Raw genomic sequence first — 20,612 nt, forward strand, 5'->3', positions numbered from 1 at the left:
GAACTGGTGATGTCAGATGTCATTAGCATATTTCTGACTATATCTAATGCTTGCGCAAAGACGCGCCACTACTGCTGCACCGCATAGACCAGAGACCTACCACCCACCAGTCCAAACTTTGGTAAGCACTATTTAATAAATTATTTCAATTCTTTGTTCTTTACACCGCTTTAAGGGACTGAAACGGTGCGATTAATGTGAGAAACCTGATCAAGGCGCAAATATTTGGATGGGATCTCAGTCAAATAGATAACCAAGGACAAAAGATTAGATAATACGATTTTTCAGTGGATGCAGCTTGTGTTGGATTTTAATAGCTTAGGGTAAAATATGACATCTGCGTATATCTGGTATGCATGCGTCTTAAGCAGAGAGATTCATATCATATCAAGCCGTTTCCTTTGTTGCCTTTTGTGGCTGAGCTGCATGCGCCTTGTTCCGTTACAATGATGCCTAAACACATTTCCAGCTTGTTTTTATGTGGTTATTTGCACGCCCGGTGGGTATATTTGAACGGGTGATGAATTTAAGGAGTTGAACTTGGATTTAACAGCCGACGGATGAGCATAATGCCAATCTGGGCGGTGGTTCCTTCACATTGCGCCCCGTGCTCCCCAAGGGAGAATACGTGACAAGTGAATTTGCGGATGGTAGACAGCCTACACGTGGAAAGCCCCTGCCTGGACCCACAGAAATCAACATTTAACGTCTAGAATGCGATTTTTTATTATTTCTAGGCTATTTTAAAAGAATAGATGTATATAGGCAAGCAGAGTTTTCTGTTTTTTGTTTTTTTTTCGCCCCTTTCTCGGTTTTCCCAGCATGGGAACTCCTATTGTTATGTAAATGTGAGGGTTTGAAGCCTTGGATGATATTCATTGTTTGGTGCGGCTCGTCTGTGTGCAACATCCCGGCTCAGTGTTGGATAACGGGATGGATGGGAGTCAAATCACACTGGGCAGAGCCGCAGGGGAACAAAAGAATGCGGACGCAGGCTTGCACATTAGAGGGGAAATACTTTGCGGTTGCGCATGTAGTTAAATTAGGCACTAAGTGATTTTAGCTGCAGTGATTTTTTTTTTTTTTAGAGCAGCTCGGAGGGTTTCAGGCAACGCCTCTGCTATTATCTGCTGTAAAATCAATGTAAACCACGGCCTCGAGTAGTTTTTGGTTTTATAAAACGGCGGTTACACATATTACAATAAAAAAAGAACGCAAATGTACCATAAATATTTTATTTTTCAATTAGTATCATATTAATGATCATTCCTCCGCCAAGCAGTATAGTTCTTGAGCAGTACGTCGCTAGCTAAACATGGTGGTTGCTAGGTGACACATAAGCACCGGTAGTGATTTGCGCAATAATAACTGTTATGCGGCTGCAGGTGTGAGTTTATCAGGTATTGGGAACTATCTGCTCTAACTGGATGTTTTCCTCTCATCATACAGACTCTCTGCAACAATGGCTGACAAACCCAACTTGGAGGAGGTGACCAGCTTCGACAAGTCCAAGCTGAAGAAGACAGAGACGCAGGAGAAGAACCCCCTGCCCTCAAAAGAAAGTAAGGCTGACATTTAAATATTTCAGCAGCAAGGGAGTGGGATTACATGCGCACCTCACATTTTTTCACCATTTCTGTGCCATTAGTGGACATTCATTTTCATTATTTAGAAAATGGCGCATGGTTATTATCAGGTGGCGAGTTATTTAATATGAAACTGACAGCGTTCGGTTGTTTGGCAGGAATCTCATATCCCCTTTCTCTGTTCCCCTCCACAGCCATCGAACAGGAGAAGCAGGCGGCGTCGTGAAGCCCCTCCCTGCCGTCATGCACTGTACACCCCCCCACCCCCCCCTCCTGCATTGCCTTCTTTTCAGTCACTTCTTTTAGCTGTATAACTTTGTAACCGAAATTATGAAACGACAACAACAACAACAACAACCAAGCTGCACAGTCTGCGGACGGGCGTCGTCCACGTCCAGGGGCGCTTGGCCCTGTCCCCTCAACAACGACCACCGCCACCATTTTACCATCACCACCTTAAAGTGACGCTCCCGTCCTTCTGTTGTGGAGATGAGGAAGCTGCGTCTAAGGGAAACGTGCAGAAGACGGGGCATGAGGGTGCATGTTTCCCCCCATCCCCCCACCAACCCACCCACCATCGCCGACATGCAGCAGAGGGGCCTGAAGGGACGGGGCGTGGCCTGCGTCCCAGGAAGCTTCGTCATCGTCTCACCACCGCCCAACTTCCCGTGTGGCTGCTGTCGCGCCAAAGCCGAGGCGTTAAGCTTTTTTTTTTTTGTATTCTAAATTTCGGAAAAAATGCACAACTTATTTGTTTTTACGCTGGTCAAAACATAATACCCCAAAATTGATACCGTTGTCTGTCACAATATTTTTTTCTATGTACACGAGGATGTAAAAGAATAACGGAATCCACCTAGATCTGGGAGATGCTCAAATGGACTTTATTTACGTTGATATTTTTGTAATTGTATTGTACATCGACCCTTTTTATCAGTGTGATTCGGGATAGCTTTTGTGTTGCACCCTGTCTCTGAATTATGTATCAAATGAGGAAAAGAAAAATACTGGAAATTGATTCCATGTGTTTGCTTTCAACCGTAGATCAAAATTCTTTGGAGTTTTTGTAAAGTCCCAGCAGTCATGTTACTCTGCCACAAACCATTACCAGTAATGGAAAACCGTGAAATGTTGTAATAAAAAAGAATTTGTTACTAAGAAGTGTTCTGCGATGTGCTTCTCCTGGCATTGTAACACAAATCCTCAAACCTAATTTATAAATCACTCATTACAGCACATTTTACCACCGATCCTCACACTTTAGTTTTGATTGACGACCGTTTGACCAATACTGTCGCAGCTTCATTTTCCAGTTAATGATTGACTGCTCATCCGCCTCTAACCCACTTTTCACACTACTTTACACTCTACACATGCCAAACAGTACTTTAACATTACTTAAGGGATGAGGCTGTTGCACAATTAAAAGGCTTAAACGTCTTCCAGACTGGCCATGCAGGGATTTAGCACAGGAAATTAAATGTGTGTGTGTGTGTGTGTGTTGTTAGACCACCTGTCATGCTAGGTATTTTCTTGAATAAGTTGTGAATATCACTGTCAGCACAAAGCTCGCCTTAAAGCCAGTGATTATCTCAGACAGACTCAGGCCGTGGGAACAAAATGGGCAAAAGTAAGCTAGCAAAAGTAAGCTAGCAGCGAGGAACTTTGCTCACTTCAAGCATTATCAAGCTAGCTTGCGTAACAACGGCAGTAAGCAGTTAATTGATTGAATTTAAACATATTTATGAGCCCAGGTTAGTCTCTGAGGGCAAATTTCAAAGTCCAATCCTTTGTTTCTTTATCAAACTTTTAGCCAAAGGTACAAAGAAAGGGATAAACAAAGGTGTGTGAAATGCAGCTAGCTTGCCGACTTTATCACATATCTGTTTGATGATACCGTATGTTAGCGAGCAGGGGCTTATGGTGCAGCGCGCCCTGACCTAGAGTACAGGGTGTAGTCTCTCTGGGAGATTTACTCCGCCCAACTGCCTTCATCCTAAATTAGCCCTCGCCTGCAAAGCCTTAATGGCATTAGCATGACGCTGACATTTCCCGTAAATGGAATGTATAGGCTGCGTAACGGCGGGCATCATTCTGTAGGAGACCTTTCCTTCACATTAAATGTAACTGGTCGGTGCGGCGGGCATCCATTTTGACAGGCAGAATGTAAAAAAAGGATTGGTGAGGGAGTGTGTGATTGTATGGGGAAATGAACACCTCACACTTCGGATGCCTGTATGTAAACAGTACCTGACACAGTATCTTGTGTCTTGTAGGCGAGCAGCTTGCGACGCAAATATCACAGTCGTCATGGAGCATGTGTTGCCTAGAGAAGACATCACCGAAGTTACACAGGCTGTTTTTCCGATTGATCTCGGGCCACGTAATAGTCGGCTAATCGTACATGTTAGCGTAAGTGGATTGTTGTTAAGTCAGTTGCTCTTAATAAGGCATTAATCTGTGCCGAGGAGGAGGGGCAGATGTGGAGGTCAGTGGGCTAGTGTGCGGGCTGGAAGTGGACCAGGCCAGGCCGCGGTCTCTCATGCCTCACACACCGTGCAGCATGGCTGCTACCGCGTCCTCCTCGCTCCCCTGATGGGATTAACACCTCCCACCCCCCCCCCCCCCCCTTCGCTCTCCCTCTCTCTCCCTCTCCCTCGCTCGCCCAGTGGTGTTACTTAAAGCACACTCGCCATGAGTCTAGCGCTGTTGCGAGAAAGTGGCGGAGGGGTTTAGGGTGGAGCGGCAGATGGGGTGGAGTCATCGCACGGCAGGGGGGGGGGGGGTGAAGGAGTTCATATGTGTCACCGAGCCTGGCGGGGGGCACTATGGGTGACCTGCTCGGTAACCCATGGCAACGGCTGCTGCTGAGTCACTTCCTGGTTGGCTGGTCTGATGCTTATTATCCTCCTGGGCACTGACACCGAATGTTTCTCCCTGGCATGCGCTCTGCATAGACAAACCTTTGTTGTTAGATGGTATAATAGGCATGTGTTGAACACTAAAGCAGAGCATATGAACCCAGCACATTCTGGTTTACTGCCTGTTTCTATTTTGCTATCTGTCCTGCAGACCGCGGTCTCCACCATAGTCATGTGCTAATCTCGCACGGTCCAAAACTGGCCTGATTAACCGAGGGATTGATTGATTAATGGCTGCCGAACGGCCTCATGGGAGTCAATGTGGCAACCCCCTTGGTTTTTCACAGGCTGTTGCACAGGGGAATTGTGGGTCAGCGCTCTAATGTCCCTGCACTTGGCGCTAACTAATGGATGGGGCTGCCTGTTGGCGGTTAGTGCCAGCCACACACACTTTCAGGGCTTTTTCAATACTGTTGCCATCACTGGCACTGCTAGTAATTGGGAAGCAAAAAGAACGGATAGGCTCATTCACACAAGGTTTCTCTCATGTTTTCCAGTGTTATATATTATCTGAAGGTGCCGGTTGGCTTTCCACAGAAGCGACTGTCTGAGTCAATTATCTTTCTATCACTCACCGGCGGAGAAAAACAGGGGGTCCAGCTGGCATTTCCATGGCAACCACCCACCCAGGAGCTACATTTGGTGTCGGTAATGAAGCGGGATGTGGCTGCCAGCGACCACGCAGGACCGAGAAACATTAGCACCTGACCATTATCAGATATCCACTGTGACTTTGGCCTTGACTGCTATGTAGATACAAACGGAGAGGCGGGGCCAAGCAGGAAAAACATGTTTGTGGGGGACGCTGTTATCACTCAGCCTTAAATTCCTATCCAAACCGTGTGTTTTCAGATTGCCGATGGTCTCCATGTCGACTTCTGGCTGTGTCTGCTTTCAACAGACTGGTAAATGAAGCATGAATGGCTTTGCGATGCTAAAAGGCATAAAGAGAGACCGGTAGCCATGCTAGCAAGTTAGCTGCACCCTGCAAATGTCTGAATGCCCAGTGTGCATCTATGCAGCATTTGTTCCCACTTGTGTGTCATTGGATACAAGGCTGTGCCACAACAGCTCGCCACTGGTGTTTTCTCATCGACACATGGCAATAAAGCTTTTCAGGCGAGGCAATGACAAGCATGCGGGGTATGAGCTGCCGTGTCACAAGGGTCGAGGGCCGTGTTTGCATGAGCGCAGAGGATGTGACTTCAGTGTGTAACTGTATACGCCTATCAAAGTGTTCAGAGACTCCCACATCGTCATACGGATGAAACCAAACCTGTCTGGAATCCTTCACTAAGCTGAGGAATGGTATGAGGTGTTATTACTTGGTTTGGTTTATTTTCTTTTTGAGAGGTACTACTGGTGATGCATGTGACAGCAGAGCAAAGTTTAGTGTATCAGTGTCAGCACTGTTGAATCACTGCTGTTAGATAATTTGATTGATTACCATCGGTTTGCCTGTATCTTTTCTTCCCTTTGCTTTCTTACATAATACAATATATTGAGTCTTGAAATCTTATTTTTCTTAAAACAAGTGCAAAAACATACCATTGGGTGAGATTTTTTCACTGGTTTTCAATGGTTTCAAAGATCCACTAGTATCAAGATATTGTCACTAGATTCAAGAAAAAATTGATTTGCATTGGAAACACATAAAATTATCCAACCACCAAGATTTTTTCACTTCTTTTAAGAAAAAAAAAAGATGTTAACACAGTCCTAGACTAAATTATTTTTGTTTAGATGCATATTTTTGCAGTGTAAAAAGTCTCAATCTTCTGGTCAGTCTTGTCTGTCTATGCTCATCTTCTTCCTGGATTTACTCGCATACTAAATGCACACGTTTTTTATGCAGCAGGCCTCAAATGGCCTCTCATTCCAACAGTCATGTCCTTTTTGCGCAATGTGCTCATAGATAAGTGCTGTGGAGGGCAGAGGAGCAGGAACTTTTTATAGCTGAACGCAGACACAAAGTGCTGTGAAACAAAGGGAACAAAACAAACATATGAGCAAACAGTTAGCTGTGATAAAGGTCAGACATGCACTGCTGACTTCACATCGCATCGGTGCTCACCCCATATTGCCTAAATGCTAATTACATCAGATCCTGTGGATTGGTAAAATTGAAAGTCCATTTAACAGCTCTACAACCGCTAATTACACCATCAAATTGAAGGGGACACAAGCGGGTTTTTAAGGATTTTTGCAGATAGAGAATGGGCGTGGTGCTACAGTACAGAGAGGCTTTTCATCTGCAGCAGGCTGAGCTGTCTGTCTATAAGTCGGGTTGATTATCCCAGACGTGCTCTATTAGGCCGGCCCCAGGTGGGGCTCCGATCAATGGCGTCTAAATGGTGTTGACCGTTCCCCATCGCCTGTAATGCATTAGCCAAAGCGTCGGACAGAATCAATGGCGCTGCATGGACAGTGAAGCTAAGCGTAGCGCACAGTGGCAGACTGACTCATTGTGATTTGATGAGGCGGTCCTCGTTCATGCAGACAGAAAATATCGACTCTGAGGTGTTGACTGAGAGCGTGAACAAAGGAGTGAGTCACACATTTGCATAGAGCTGTGTGTGAAGTGTCTGCGTTTGCATGGGCTCCCCTGCATTCGAGCGAGCGAGCGAGCGAGGGAACGCGTGAACTTAGCGAACGGATGCATGCGTGCCTCGAGTCACCTTGAGCATCCGCGAGGTGTAAACACAGAGAGGCTCTCGGTGACTGCTCTCCGGAGGGCTTTATACAGAGCGACAGCCTTGACATTTCCAGCGGGAGGGGGCCGGCTGGGTGGGTGGGGGGATGTGGGTGCCACGCTGCAGACGAGACGTTTCCTCCCTCGCCGCAGGCACAGATCTGGGCCACTCTGCATCTCCTCTTCCTCCTCAACGAAGACCGTGTCGTCATTGCTGCAGGAACCCCACACTTTTGGTTTCTCTTTTATAAAACGGCACCAAGCAAATTCATTTTTAGTGTTGACCTTGGTGAATTTAGAGTGAATCTCTTGCAACTGAAATGCAACTCAGCTCCCTTTGATAGCAGCAAATGTGGTGGTTCCTTGCTTGTAGTTTGGCTTTCAGGAGCCAATCTGATTTTTCATGAATTGGAAGATCTTCAGTCTTTTCGGGTTGTTGGGATGTTGCATGAGATAGAGTATTTTTGTCATGTTACCAGTGCTAGTGAATGTGAAAGTAGCTCAAAGCCATGTCTGAAAACATCCTTGCAAAAACATAAAATCACTATCCTGATCAGATAGTGAAGTGAAATGCTAACTTCTCCTTTTAATATCTCACCGAACAAAACACTGAGGCACATACTTCTCTGGATGGACTCAGAGGACTCAAAGGTCGTGTGATTAAACCAGACGTGACTCTTGAAAACCAAGTCAATGTGCCTCGATAGGACACAGGCCAATCTGATACTGCAAACACACCCATTGATTCGGCATGTTGTTTAAGGCTAAGCAGTCTATTTGAAAACGTGTTCAAAGATCACTTACAGGATCCTATATGAGTTAATGTTCGGCCCTTGAATCAATACTTATTTGTCAATGTGGCCCTCACTGATATCTATTGACACTCCTGATGTAAAGGCTCTATAGTACACAGATTAAACATAGTTCTGCTATCAATGCAACCAATAACCAATGATGGAACCGTTTTTAGTCTTTGCCAATTTATCCAAAGTCAAAAAAAGAAACACTATTGAGTTTAAAATAGTGAAACCTGAGGCGAGAGTGGCTCCCCGACTCTGTCCGAGTCGCCTGATGAAAGAATGTTGATCAGGAGCGTTAATTACACCGAAGGTCCCGGGAGAGATCGGTTTTAATTACATACCCCTCGTTAATAACAAGCTTAGCCATGCCATGTCCTTATTTGGGTTATATTAATTAGCAATATGCAGCAGGATGGAGTGAGTGGGTCTGGAGGGACACCGGCCTTCAACCGGAGATTTAAGCCCATGTGTGTTGACAAGCATCCGCCCTGCTGAAGTGTCCATGAGCAAAGATCCTGAATCCCGAGCAGCTCCAGGGCTTTCCCTATGGGGATCAATAAAGGATCACATCCGCATTATCAATATTCAGAGTGAATATGAGTCCCTCATATCATCAAATATGCTTTGGTTTGAGCGCTGTGGATCATACTGATTTATTACTCTTGATTCTAATTTCCTCCTAGCTAGCTGCAGGTTTGAATATGCAGGTGAAAAGCCCAAGGACACCCTTTACATCCACAGTGTGTGTGTGTGTGTGTGTGCGGAAGAGTTGATTGATGATTCAGTTTTCCAAAGGCAGCCAAATCGTTCAGACTGTCCCGAGTCAAGCGGTGGGCGACTGAACGGTGCTGATAAAGCTGCACTTGTCCTCCTGGATTAAGAGAAAGGTGTTGCCCATTTGCCTCGTGCTGTTGCTCACAAATTAAACCCAGGAATGACTGCTGTCTCTCACTGGAGGTGCGAACATTAGTCAGTTTGTGATTCCTACAAGGAGGAGTCTACCACTCATAACTGAATCTGTCTCTGTCTCTCCTTGTCTCTCTCTACATAGCCTAGGGGAATAGCTCTTGAACATGAATAACAGAAATGTTTCTTTTGCCCTCCGTCAGTTCATCATCTTTGTTTTTGAGGCCCGAGGTTAATGGCATGCTCTTATGAAGATAGCATATGAAGATAGCATTCAAGACAGCTTAGCGCAAAATGTTCCCTCGCTGCTCCTTATCTCGTTTTTCTCTTCAGGGGGTGACAATAAACCCTCCTGGGGGCGTTACATCATATGGACTATGAGACATGAGACTGGGAGAGTTGCTCAAACGAGGTTGCTCAAAGGCTTCATTGTGCTACAGCTCATTGGTATATGAAATGCATACAGGATCCAATCACCATAGGCTGTAATGAGTCATGTGTTGTTCAGTCTCAACTGCACACACATACACACGTATTTGTAGAAACTGCGTTATATAATATGTATTTTGTGGTGGTTGACCCTCACACACAGACAGACACTCGCAGATCATGATGAAGTCACATGGACCCCGCCCACCCATAACCCATTTTACACCATATCACTTGTTGGTTTGACATGGTGTTTATTTTTTAAATTTCCTGATGGCGAGGTCGGTCCAGTGGCGATAACGCCTGCTGGCATGGCAGTGAGTCACACTGGGCCAAGGTCAGCCTGAAGTTGTGTCAACAACAGCAAGCAAGACACAAGGTAGGCCAACCAGGAAGCTGGAGCGCTGCCATCCTCCGAGGGGGTTTTGTGGCTAATTTGGGAGTGCGCCACAAACTTAAAGCAATAACTCTGGCCCTTTTCAGCCTGGACTCTATTTTCCCATCAGTTTCCATCATCAATTCTGACCAAAATCTTGACAATTAACCTCATTCCCACGGCAGCCATTCTGAACTTGTGCCACGTTACGGGGAAACTCTACACAGAAGATTGGCATTTGTACAAAACTAGCATTACTTCAACACATATAAGTGAGGACTTCAGATAGAACTAACAGTTATTAAATTAGCTGGCAAACTCTGGAACAACAACAACAAAGACTGTTTGAATTTAGCAGGGAAGTTAGCTAGCTTACTAGCTAGCTAGCTAGATTCTGGTAGCTATTGTGGGCCAAATACTACCTTAAAATGTGAACCTATATCCCCTGTTTTTTCACTGGGGAATTCGTGAAATGATATATGTTTGTTCAATTCCTGCATCTTGGTTCACAACAGCAGAACATAGTTGGGCTGTACTTGCTCTTCCAGGTAGAGTTTCCGACCCCCGAGTGTGGTGTAAGTTCAAAATGGCTGTCATGGGAATAAGGTCTATTGCTTCACTATAGAGCTACTTGCCTCTAAATGCCCTGGACTCTATTTTCCCATCAGCAGGCCCCAAGCCCACTGCATCCACAATGTAGAATCATTTTTAAAAAAGCAGAACTGTCATCACCTTAAAGCTGACAGTTTGATGACATAAGCGGTGGTTTCCTCAGGAGTGCCAGCTCGACAACAAATACAGCTCTTCGGGCCCAGAAACCATCTGCTCGGAGCCAGAAATGTCTCTTAACTTAGCGAAGGCAGTCATGGCTACAGATATTTCAGTTCAAAGATGATCTGAAATGCAGCATAGCTGAGCCAAATGCATAATCGGCACCCCACCATGTTTTCAGGGAAAATGGATGACAGGGCTGTTATGTCTGCTGTGTTGTGAATTGAACAGGGAATAGGAGAATGATTGCACACACACACACCTGCGTGCACACACACACACACACACACAGAAACACATTCTCACATATATGATGGCGAGAGATTTTAAAGGCGAGAACTGGCAGGTTTTCCTCTCATTAGTGGAAAGTTTCACCACCGCCTTTTTCTACATTTATTGAAGCTTTTACATAACATCTGAGGAAAGGACACTGGGGTGTGTGTGTGTATAGGAATATAATGATGTCATTGATCTCGTGTTGTTTCATTTTTCCCTCGGCTATATCCGCAAATTGGACGCTCATGAATGCGTTTTTTTTTTTTTTTTAGAAGTGAACCTCCTCACCTACACTGGAAACGAATTCTGTGCGTAATATTATTATTATTATCAACACACACACACACACACACACGTATATACACACATACATGCACATATGGACACACACACACAGTTTCTCAACCACATTACAGAGCCCAGACACAGCTTGTGGCATGATACAAAGGCACATTTTGTCCTCATTACCTCAATGTAAACCAATCCTATGGAGTATTCTCTAACAACTTTGAAGAAGAGGACAAATATAAATTCAACAGTTCTGCTTTGGACTCTTCAACCACATCATCCACAGTTATTTGTGCTTTTCTTTCCAGTGTATTTCACACGTCTCTTGTCAAACAATAGCAGAGCTGAAATCCTTGGTCCACATTTAGTCAGCACAAGGTCAGCGTTGGCTGTCAACCATCCAGCACAGTGAAGGACATGGACACAGACACACACACAATACCCTTAATTTACTGGCTTTGAGGCATCCAAGGAATTCTGGACCACATGTTGTTTTGTCTAAAGAGGGTGAATACACTCATTGATAACACTCATTTTGGCAAAACACAAATGTTATGGAGATGAAAAGGGATGTTGAATGTAATCCATTGTCACCGCTGATGAATGGAGATATTATAAAATATGGCGAAGTCTTTTCTAAAACACCAAAGGGTTTCCATGCTTTGAGGTTCTTAAGAAGATGCAGTTTTGATCAGAAAAATAATAAACAACTGAACAGGGAACATAAAGTAAGTAGTATAGTTTCTAGATCAGTAGAAACACTGTCAACCTGCGGACAATAAACATGTCTTGGTTCACTTTAAGGCACATCATGACACAATTATGGATTGTCTACTGTACATACTGCCTGACCTCTGACCTCTCTAGTGAAAAGAGAATTTCCCTACAGCGATCAATTAAATGTCACATTATCATTACAGTAGTTGAGTTGGAGTCGATTTCCTATCTTTCAGCAACCAAATCTGGATGCTTATTTAATGTTTGGGCTGATCTTTAGCTCAGTGTTTAGATATTTTATGACATTTCAGATGGTATGTGTTGCATGATGACAGGAAAGATGGAAGCCATAGGGGGGGCGGAAGGTGTGATGTCACCAAAGGTCAAGATTGGGACTCAAACCCACAACATTGCAAGTACATCATGCTTGCCTCAGCCCACTTACTGCAGCCTCCAGGAGGCCCGTGCCCACTGGGGGTTTTTACCCTGCTTGGAGGACTGAGCCCTGATCATGGCCAAAAATCCACTGAGCTTCCTGGGCTCCCTGAATGTCCCAGCATGCCTGTCCAGTGCTGCGTGTCTCTGTCCCTCTGACGCAGATGAATGAGGCCTTTTGTACACTCTCTCTGTTCAGAAAGGGGGAAGTCAGGGGCTTTACTTCCTCTCACACTGTATCAGTAATAGTGCCATGCTGCTTTAATTGGCAAAGTTTCGGTATTGGTTTGCATCACATCTTACATTGCACAGAGAGTTTACAGTAGTTCCACGTGGTTTGATAATGTCACAAGATGCAACAGAGACTCAATTTTTTCAAGGAGTGTACCCAGCATATAGTTAAAGGATGAAAATGCATCACAACAGGACTGTGTGTGTGTGTGTGTGTGTGTGTGTGTGTGTGAGATAATTTTTGAGAGCTGAAAGGAAAGAAGAAGTTGCAAATCAACACGGTTCCTAGTGTCTTGACTGTTTTACTAATATTTACTTTGGTGCAGCGTAGCAACTGATAGTGTAATAACTGCTGGATAATGCCATAACTTATCAAAACGTAGTAAAATGTCCCTCTAAATGGGTTGAAAACGTAATAAAACCTGTTAATGTAATAACATCTTCAGACTAATATTGTAATATATTTTCCTGAGGCTTTAATACATTATTACAGTACGTTAACCAGCAATCATTATATATTATTATAATATAATTTTGAAGATGCTATTTGAAGATGCGGTTTATTACATTAACAGGTTTTAGAACATTTTTGACACATGTAGAGGGACATTTTATTACATTTTGACCAGTAATTACATTATCCAGCAGTGTGTACATTATCAGTTGCTACAAGCAGCGACTGTAGTGCTGTCCCCTTCATGTGTGACTGTTGTCAAGGTGGTCTATACTCTGTCTCCATGGCAACAGACATGCAAGCCCCTTCTGGATACGTGGCTGAAATGATGTGCAGCCTGTCGCTTTCTGTCTGTCTCTCTCTTTCTCTCTCTCTCTCACACACTCTCTCTCAGCATGCCGCTCACTGCTAAACATGAATGCATCTCTCTACCGTTCAGGCACACCTAATTCGTTCACTCGAGGATCGTTAAAGCTCCCCCATTACGGCGTGTTCCTCAAAATCAGCGTGCTGAAACCACCGTCCAGCGTGGTGGAAAAGAAGTGAAAGGGAGTGATGTGGAAACTGATTCTGCAGCAGCAGGACGGGATGCTTTCTGTTCACTTTGTATGCAAAATGTGGAGCAGAGCCATTTGTTAGGTCTACACTGCAGTCGAATCCAGCCTTGACCTGCTGAAACCAATGGGAAAGTAAAGCGTGTAAACAACTGTCTGCCCAAATTTATCTGGCTCTTTTATGGTCATACATTAGTGTTTTATATATTCATATATTAGTGCAATTGTGCATGATTTAGGTCAGCTATTTTCTTGATTAACCTAATCACAAGCACTTAGCTGACTTTATTGTCAATGGCTACAAGTACCAATGTTTACTGCAGCGATAAAGCAAGAAAATCCAAGTGACTCACTGATAGTGTGTGTGTGTGTGTGTATATGTGTGTGTGTGGGTGTGGATGTGCAATCTAGGTCGATACGCTATCAATAAAGATAATGAGACCTGATTTTCATCTCAATTGTAAAAGTCCAGTGAGTCATTCTCGTCAAGCCTGTCTATCTCTTTAGATTAAAATGGGGTGTGTATGTGTGTGTATGTGTGTGTACATGGACTTACAGTATGTATTAATGCTGCGGACAAATTCCTACAACTTTTTTTTACCTGACAATAAAGTGTTGTGTTTCTAATTGTGGTGTTTTGGGTGCTGAAGGCCTCTGCAGGTTCTGCTCTGCAGAACAACACTCACTGGACTTTCTGCTGCTGTCGCTGTGCAAGGAAGTCAAGGAGCTGATTGCTCTTCCTGTTTTTGGGGGAGATTCTTTGGCTCAGTCGCACTGTACTGTTCTCCTTTCTGCCAAGTTTCCTCCATCTGAATATCAAAGGTGAAACCACGTTGTTCTGAGGTCTGGGGTTTATTGAATTATGGAGGTGTGTGGGCAGAACGCCTGTTTATAGCAGGAGATGCTTCCAGTGATAAGAAGCCAAAGGGACAAAATGAGAAGTGGCCGCACAGGACTGTGGGGAAATGAGAAATGAGATGGGACTAATGAGGATTCTTCAGGTGGAGACATAGAGGAACGGGCTCTGCCTTTTGCCCATGTGTACTATAAATCCACAAACAGGACTTCCAGCAAGCACCTACTTCTACAAAACACTTTGCTCGCATAAAAGATTGCAACCGTTGCTGGGTGAATAGAATCCCAGATGCCTGAGCGCCTCTCTGCCTTTGCGGGGGGGAAAACAGCCGGTCCCTGTGTCTTTTTTGTCCGTTGAGGCCCCCTCCTTGCATAAAGGCTGGTCAGACGTGTGCCTGCATTCCCTCGCCCCCCCACCCCCCACCCCCCACCCCCCTCCTTTGGGTTCGGCTGGACTCCTGCCCGGCTGAGCACCAACTCACCCTCTTTGTCCGCGGATCTGGCACATGACCGGCTCTGGCACCTGGCACCGTGGGCCGAGGTCCAAACGCCGCCCACGCCCACCCCTTTTGTTCCCCGTGCCCCTTTTGCCCCTAAAAACTCCCCGCTGCCCCAGCGTAGGCACGGCGCCAGGGCGGCTGGCCACAACAACAATGGCGTCACTGCTCGTGTGGAGTGAGTGCGCAGTTACCACGCCATTGCAGAGCCTCAGTGGGTGCAATTTGGTGCACTGTTTTTTGTTGTCTCAATTGTCACAGCGAGGCGTAGCTTTGGACAGATTTCTTTTTGCAATGAGTAACTTTCAAAAAATGAAATCCACACTCACATACCTTGTCTTTGCTTATTCTGGCACAAAAACAAAAGCCAAAAATGTGGAAGGCCTAAACAGGCCTAAACTAAAAATTACTTCTTTTAACCCTTAAGCTTCATCTGGTTATGATATCAAACATGCAAGTGATTGTTTTTAAGGATATAGATCTGCAATTATGTGAATAACCAGGTGTCCGGGATTTGTTCGGACCAGCTTTTGAGCTCATTATTCAAAACAATTATGTCAACCCTGCACCCCTAGCTTGAAACTTAAACATTGTCCAAACCGCTTGATCCACAGTAAAAAAGATAAGTATAGTCAGCCGGACCAACAAATCCCGGACACCTGGATACACCTGGATATAATTATAGATCTCTACCCTTTAAAACAGTCGTGTCTGTGTTTGACATCATCTGATGAAGCCTTAGGGAGACATTTTTAGTTTGCCAACCGCATTTCTTGTTTTTGTTTTTGTGCAAGAATCAAGAGAGACAGACAAGAATGAGAGTCTTTTTGAATCCACGCACCGCTAGAGACACTTAAGTATTTTCTTAAGAAGACATTTGGCAATACTCAAGCCTTTACTGTTTTTTGAAATGAGTCAAAATAAGTCAGGATGTTTGAGATGGTTGGACAGAGAACCAGTTGTCCATGCTTTGATTTTCATGTGTGTAGCAGAGTGCGACAGCAGCCATCACAGTTGCTCATCATGCTACTACCCTGCATCCGTCCTCCACCAGCATCGCAGCTCATTCTTTTCCAAATGTTGCAAAGTGGGAGTGAAGGAGCATATTTTAACACAAACGTCTCTCCAACAACAGCTTATTTATTGCACCTTCTGACAAGAGAAAAACAAGTCAAATGTAAAATTACGAAATTGTTCATTATTTTGGCACGGATGAAAGCAGTGGCTGCAATAAAGCAATGAGCAAAACCACATCTGAGAAGAAGTGAAAACCCCAGATATCGGCCTCCTCCTATGAAACTCTGCTCATCTTAATGTAAATGTTTGGGTTGGCAGGCGAGAAGCCGAGGTTTGCGCCCCATCTGTTGCACAACAGATTAGCATTCCGGTGAAGTTCAGACCTCGGTGGAAGAAGGCGGGAATAGCTGGAGTGGGAGAAGGGAATGTCAGACATGTGAGGTCGACCCGGGACTGGAACAACCGACCTGCCCGGGCGTCTCCTGGCATGAACCGGACGATGGAAGTCGGATGACACTTTGCTGATATTTTACTTAAGTAGAAGTAAAAGTTCTGGTGTAAAAATCAACTTAAGTAACAGTAAAAACTAGCTGTACTCAGAGTAAAAGTTACTGCGCTACTTTTTAGAAGAGAGAGCAGTGTGAGATGTGATCTTTCCCAAACAGTTCTAAAAGGACGAGAGGACAGAGTTCAAACTAGATTCTTTTAATTGTAAACATTAAAAAATACAAAATAAAGTGCACGGACAACATAAAGCTAGATTCTTTCAGTGCGTACTTCAGTAAAAGTAAAATTACTGACTTTAAAAAATACTCAAAAAAGTACAACAAAAGTACACAAAAAAGCTACTCAATTACAGTAACGTAAGTGAAAGTAATTAGTTACTTGAACCCTTGCTTATAGGGCCTATACCTGTCTGTGCAGGCATAGAAACACATACATACCGGTACATGCACAGACACATATTTACGCACAAAAAAGTAATATGGGATCCGTTTTATTGTATCCTCACAAAAGCAGCTGAATGAAAACGAAGACATGCCTCAGGTATGACGGTGTGTAAAATGAACCTGGCCTTGCCCTCCTGCAGCCAAATATTCGCCAACCGCTGCGAGAGCCAGCGGAGTGAATCCCAAGGCAATCTCCCCGTTGTTTTCCTTTGATTAAGAGGGGAGCATTTCTCCTCGGTGCGGTTGGGTACGGGCTTGTTATGAACATTATTTGGCCCTCGGCTCCTTGGGGAAATGTGAGGCGAAATACAAGAGGATTAGCTTAACGGAGAGGGAGATAGAGAGAGAGAGAGAGAGAGAGAAAGAGGGGTGGGGGTGAAGAGAAAGAGGGCAGCCACAATCCCAAAGAATCCTCCTCTCCTCTCCTCTCCTCTCCTCTCCTCTCCTCTCCTCCTTCCTCCACCCTCCCCCGGCTTCTCCCTCAGAGAGGTCACACTCAGGGTTACTTCCCAGAAACAGTCCCACCCTCGCTCTCGCTCTCTCTTTCCCTTTCCCTCGCTCTCGCTCTCTCTTTCCATAACAAATCTCCACAAGGCTCTCTTGCAGCAACAGACGCGGGTTACAAAACTTTCTGTCTGATAGAGCCGAATGGGTTTCGCACGGCTACAGAATCTTGAATGTATATGTGAAGAGAAGTGAGATATGTATAGTCTGCCCTGTCCATGTTTCTCAGTTTGTGTGAGGTCCAGTCGTCCTCCTGACACGTACAGCAAAATTTACTGTGATAATAATGCAATGGAGGGAAATTTCCTTTTTGTTTACCGTTCCAGAGGGAGTTCAGAGGTCAGGGTAACATTCAGAGTTTTGCTTCAGCAGGATGGATGCTTGCCAACACCATGATTTGACCTGGATCTTCCAGTTCGAAAGAAAGTCTCTCTACTCACTACGCCACCCTGCTGCCCTTAAAGCATAACTCCATTTTTGACCCGGACCCTATTTTCCCATAATTTTCCATCACACTGACCAAAATTTCAGCCAAAAATCAACCCCAAATGAACATTATCTGACAAAAACAGAAGGGAAGGAGTGGATTCTTAGTGCAGAATGAGCAGGTGATCTTTGGTAATAAGGCAATGCATGGGAAGTCTTTGCAAATGCATTTTAAGATCCAGTCAGCGCTGGGTACTGCTGTTTTTGACTGGATCTTAAAATATATTTACAAAGACTTCCCATGCATTGTCTTATTCTGAAAATGATCTGAATCTGGGGGTTGATTTTTGGAGCCTCCATTGGCCCTATAGGACTGTATTGGAGAGCTGCACCTGGGCAAGGAAGACGTAAGAAGCTCTGTAGTGAAGCAGTTGGTGAGGATTTCGTCCGAATCGATCGGTATGATGGAAAATGATGGGGAAATAGGGTCAAAGGTCAGAAGAATTGGAGTTATGGTTTAAGGACAGAGGTTTCACACCAAAACAGAAGAAAACACACTGATGGTGAGGTATATTTATGTATATGCATCTGTATGTTGAAGTGTCTGTTTGTTTAATTGAGTGTGGGAAGTATTTTCGATGTCAGACAGAGTGGGTTGACGCAGGTCAGTCAAAAGGCCTTTTCTGTGGGCGAGGTCTACTACTAATACCCCAACTTACCATAACCGGTGCAGCCCGAAGGCAAAACCAAGGTTGTTGCATAATGCCCTTAGGAGTAATTACTGTCCGTGTCCAATGGAGTAGTTAAACGTATTAGACTTCAACCAAACAAGCTGGTTTTAGGAGTGTAGAGTAGCACAGAAAAAGAGGGACTTAGTAAATCCAGAATGTATACAATGCCTCTGAAGTTGAGTGCTTTTTGCTAAAGCGAACAATGAGAAATAGCTGCGTAATGGTTTGTTGACATTGTGATAGCGAGGAGAGTCAAACACCACAGAGCAAATTTAACAGCCCAAAGCTAAAGTGGTGGAGAAGTCAAAGAAGAAAGAGATAGAACAGGGTTTTTTATTAACTGTATTATGGATATATGGGTATTTTAGCAGGTTTACAGCAAATTTACATTCCTCCCCGCTAACAGGGAGATGAGATTAGATGGCGATCAAGTCAAACCACAAGCTCCGCTACAATACAGTCTCTATCGGCCTGTCAGCATCTGATATGGAAACAATAGGCTAATGTTAGGGACTGGCAGCCTGTCGCATTCCTGCATCCACCGGACAGATCGGCCCATAGACAGCCCGTACCCATTAGAAGCTAATCAATTTGCACAGTGACGGGAAGAGTGCTGTTAAATGGATTCTCTCTTTGGCACACTCATGTGATGTCAGGCCTCGGCAACGGGGCTGGTTGGTTGCCAGGGGGGTAAAACGGTTTAGTTGGATTTCAAGGCCGGGCTTGGTGCTGATAACTAGGACAACGGCTGCTTCTAGCTAAGGCTGCATGTCGGGAAACTCTCTGTACAGCACTGGCTTGGCTTTTTTTTTTTCTTCTGATTTTCAATAGAAAGGACACACTGATGCATTAGAGCTTAACATGCTTTTATGGTTAAGAAGATTTCAACTTTTAGCAAGAGAGCATAACGCTTGAGGTTTTCAATTTTCACAGTTTTGGCCTAAACGCAATTAAAATTGGTCTTTAAGCTCAAGATGAAATCTTTGTTTATTTGTTTACTGCGCTGCATAAATTATTTTAGTGTTATTTTAATAATGAAAATGATGTTTTTGTTTTGTTTTGTTTTGGCTGTGCTGAGTATTATTATAATATCAAGGGACACCAAGTGCATGTGAACTGCTCCCTGAATCTAATAGGCATGTGTGTTAATTGCCCCCCCCCCCCCCCCCCCCCCCCCCCCCCACACACACACACACACACACACACACACACACACACACACACACTCACCCTACTGTCCAAGAAAACACACACACACACACACACACACACACACACACACTAATCCGCCCTGACAAGTTGCTGATCAGATAGAGGAGTGTTGCCAGCTCCTTCAGCCAGACATGCAGGTCCTGTCATCCTGTCAAGCTACTGTGAGTGTGTGTGTGGTGTGTGTGTGGTGTGTGTGTGTCCTCAGGCTACATTTGAAAAAGAAATGGTCCTCTTACATAACTCATAACAGACAGTCAGACAGACAGTCAGACAGATGGAGGATGAGGTTCCTCGGGGGCTTATATTCTACCATGTATACGCTTTCTACTGTTGTCAAAGATGCAGTTGACCCAGCTTTCCTTTTTATCCATTTCCATTTATCTGACATTCTTATCCAGGGATTCGTCCAAGGCCACCTTTCCACAAACAGGTAGAAAGACTATGAAAATATATACTACTCAAGTAGAACTTTGCTGAAATTTTACTTTTACTTTCCCATGCAATGTAAAAAGGACGAGGCGACAGAGTTCAATATGTGATGATATCGTCTGAAAAGACTGTGTTGAGCTTCAAAATAAGAGTCTGAAACTCATTATGCAACAAAACAAACTTAAAGTGTTTAATATTACATTTAGCTAACTTAACATGTCCTTTACATGCTTGAACAGTTTTCATCCAGGTGAAATGTACAACTGGCAAGTGGAGCCATTTTTTTATTCTGCAATTAATCGTCTGTGGTTTTGTTATAAAGTCTGAGAGTATCTGACAACCAAACATGAGTTTTACATGCTCTAAACAAGTGCCGAAAAGCTTATTTTTTCATCTACGAGTCAAACAAATCCACCTTAAGGCCAAGTTGTGCTTTGTGATGAAGGGTTAACACCTGCAGTCAGTCAGTTTCTTCACTGTGACACTTTTACAGCGTCTCAATCTGCAGGTCGCACTGCTATCGAATTCGACTGAAGGTGTTAATTTGTCGATAAA

The 20,612-nt window shown here is 44.3% G+C and overlaps 1 protein-coding gene across 1 annotated transcript; it reads left to right on the plus strand.

Moving 5' to 3' along the window:
- LOC139926120 (thymosin beta-11) lies at positions 1-2,747 on the plus strand. Its single transcript, XM_071917715.2, has 3 exons — positions 1-121; positions 1,450-1,562; positions 1,781-2,747. The coding sequence occupies exons 2-3, from the start codon at positions 1,463-1,465 to the stop codon at positions 1,810-1,812; spliced, it is 132 nt and encodes a 43-aa protein (XP_071773816.1). The 5' UTR covers positions 1-121; positions 1,450-1,462; the 3' UTR covers positions 1,813-2,747.
- The last annotated feature ends 17,865 nt before the right edge of the window (positions 2,748-20,612 follow it).

Source organism: Centroberyx gerrardi, chromosome 21 (genome assembly GCF_048128805.1).
Source record: "Centroberyx gerrardi isolate f3 chromosome 21, fCenGer3.hap1.cur.20231027, whole genome shotgun sequence".
NCBI classification, from domain to species: domain Eukaryota; kingdom Metazoa; phylum Chordata; class Actinopteri; order Beryciformes; family Berycidae; genus Centroberyx; species Centroberyx gerrardi.

Excerpts from the sequence above, each read along its gene's own strand:
- LOC139926120 (XM_071917715.2), top strand. The coding sequence starts at position 1,463 with ATGGCTGACAAACCCAACTTGGAGGAGGTGACCAGCTTCGACAAGTCC. Across the intron at positions 1,563-1,780 it reads CCCCCTGCCCTCAAAAGAAA|CCATCGAACAGGAGAAGCAG; the intron begins GTAAGGCTGACA and ends TCCCCTCCACAG.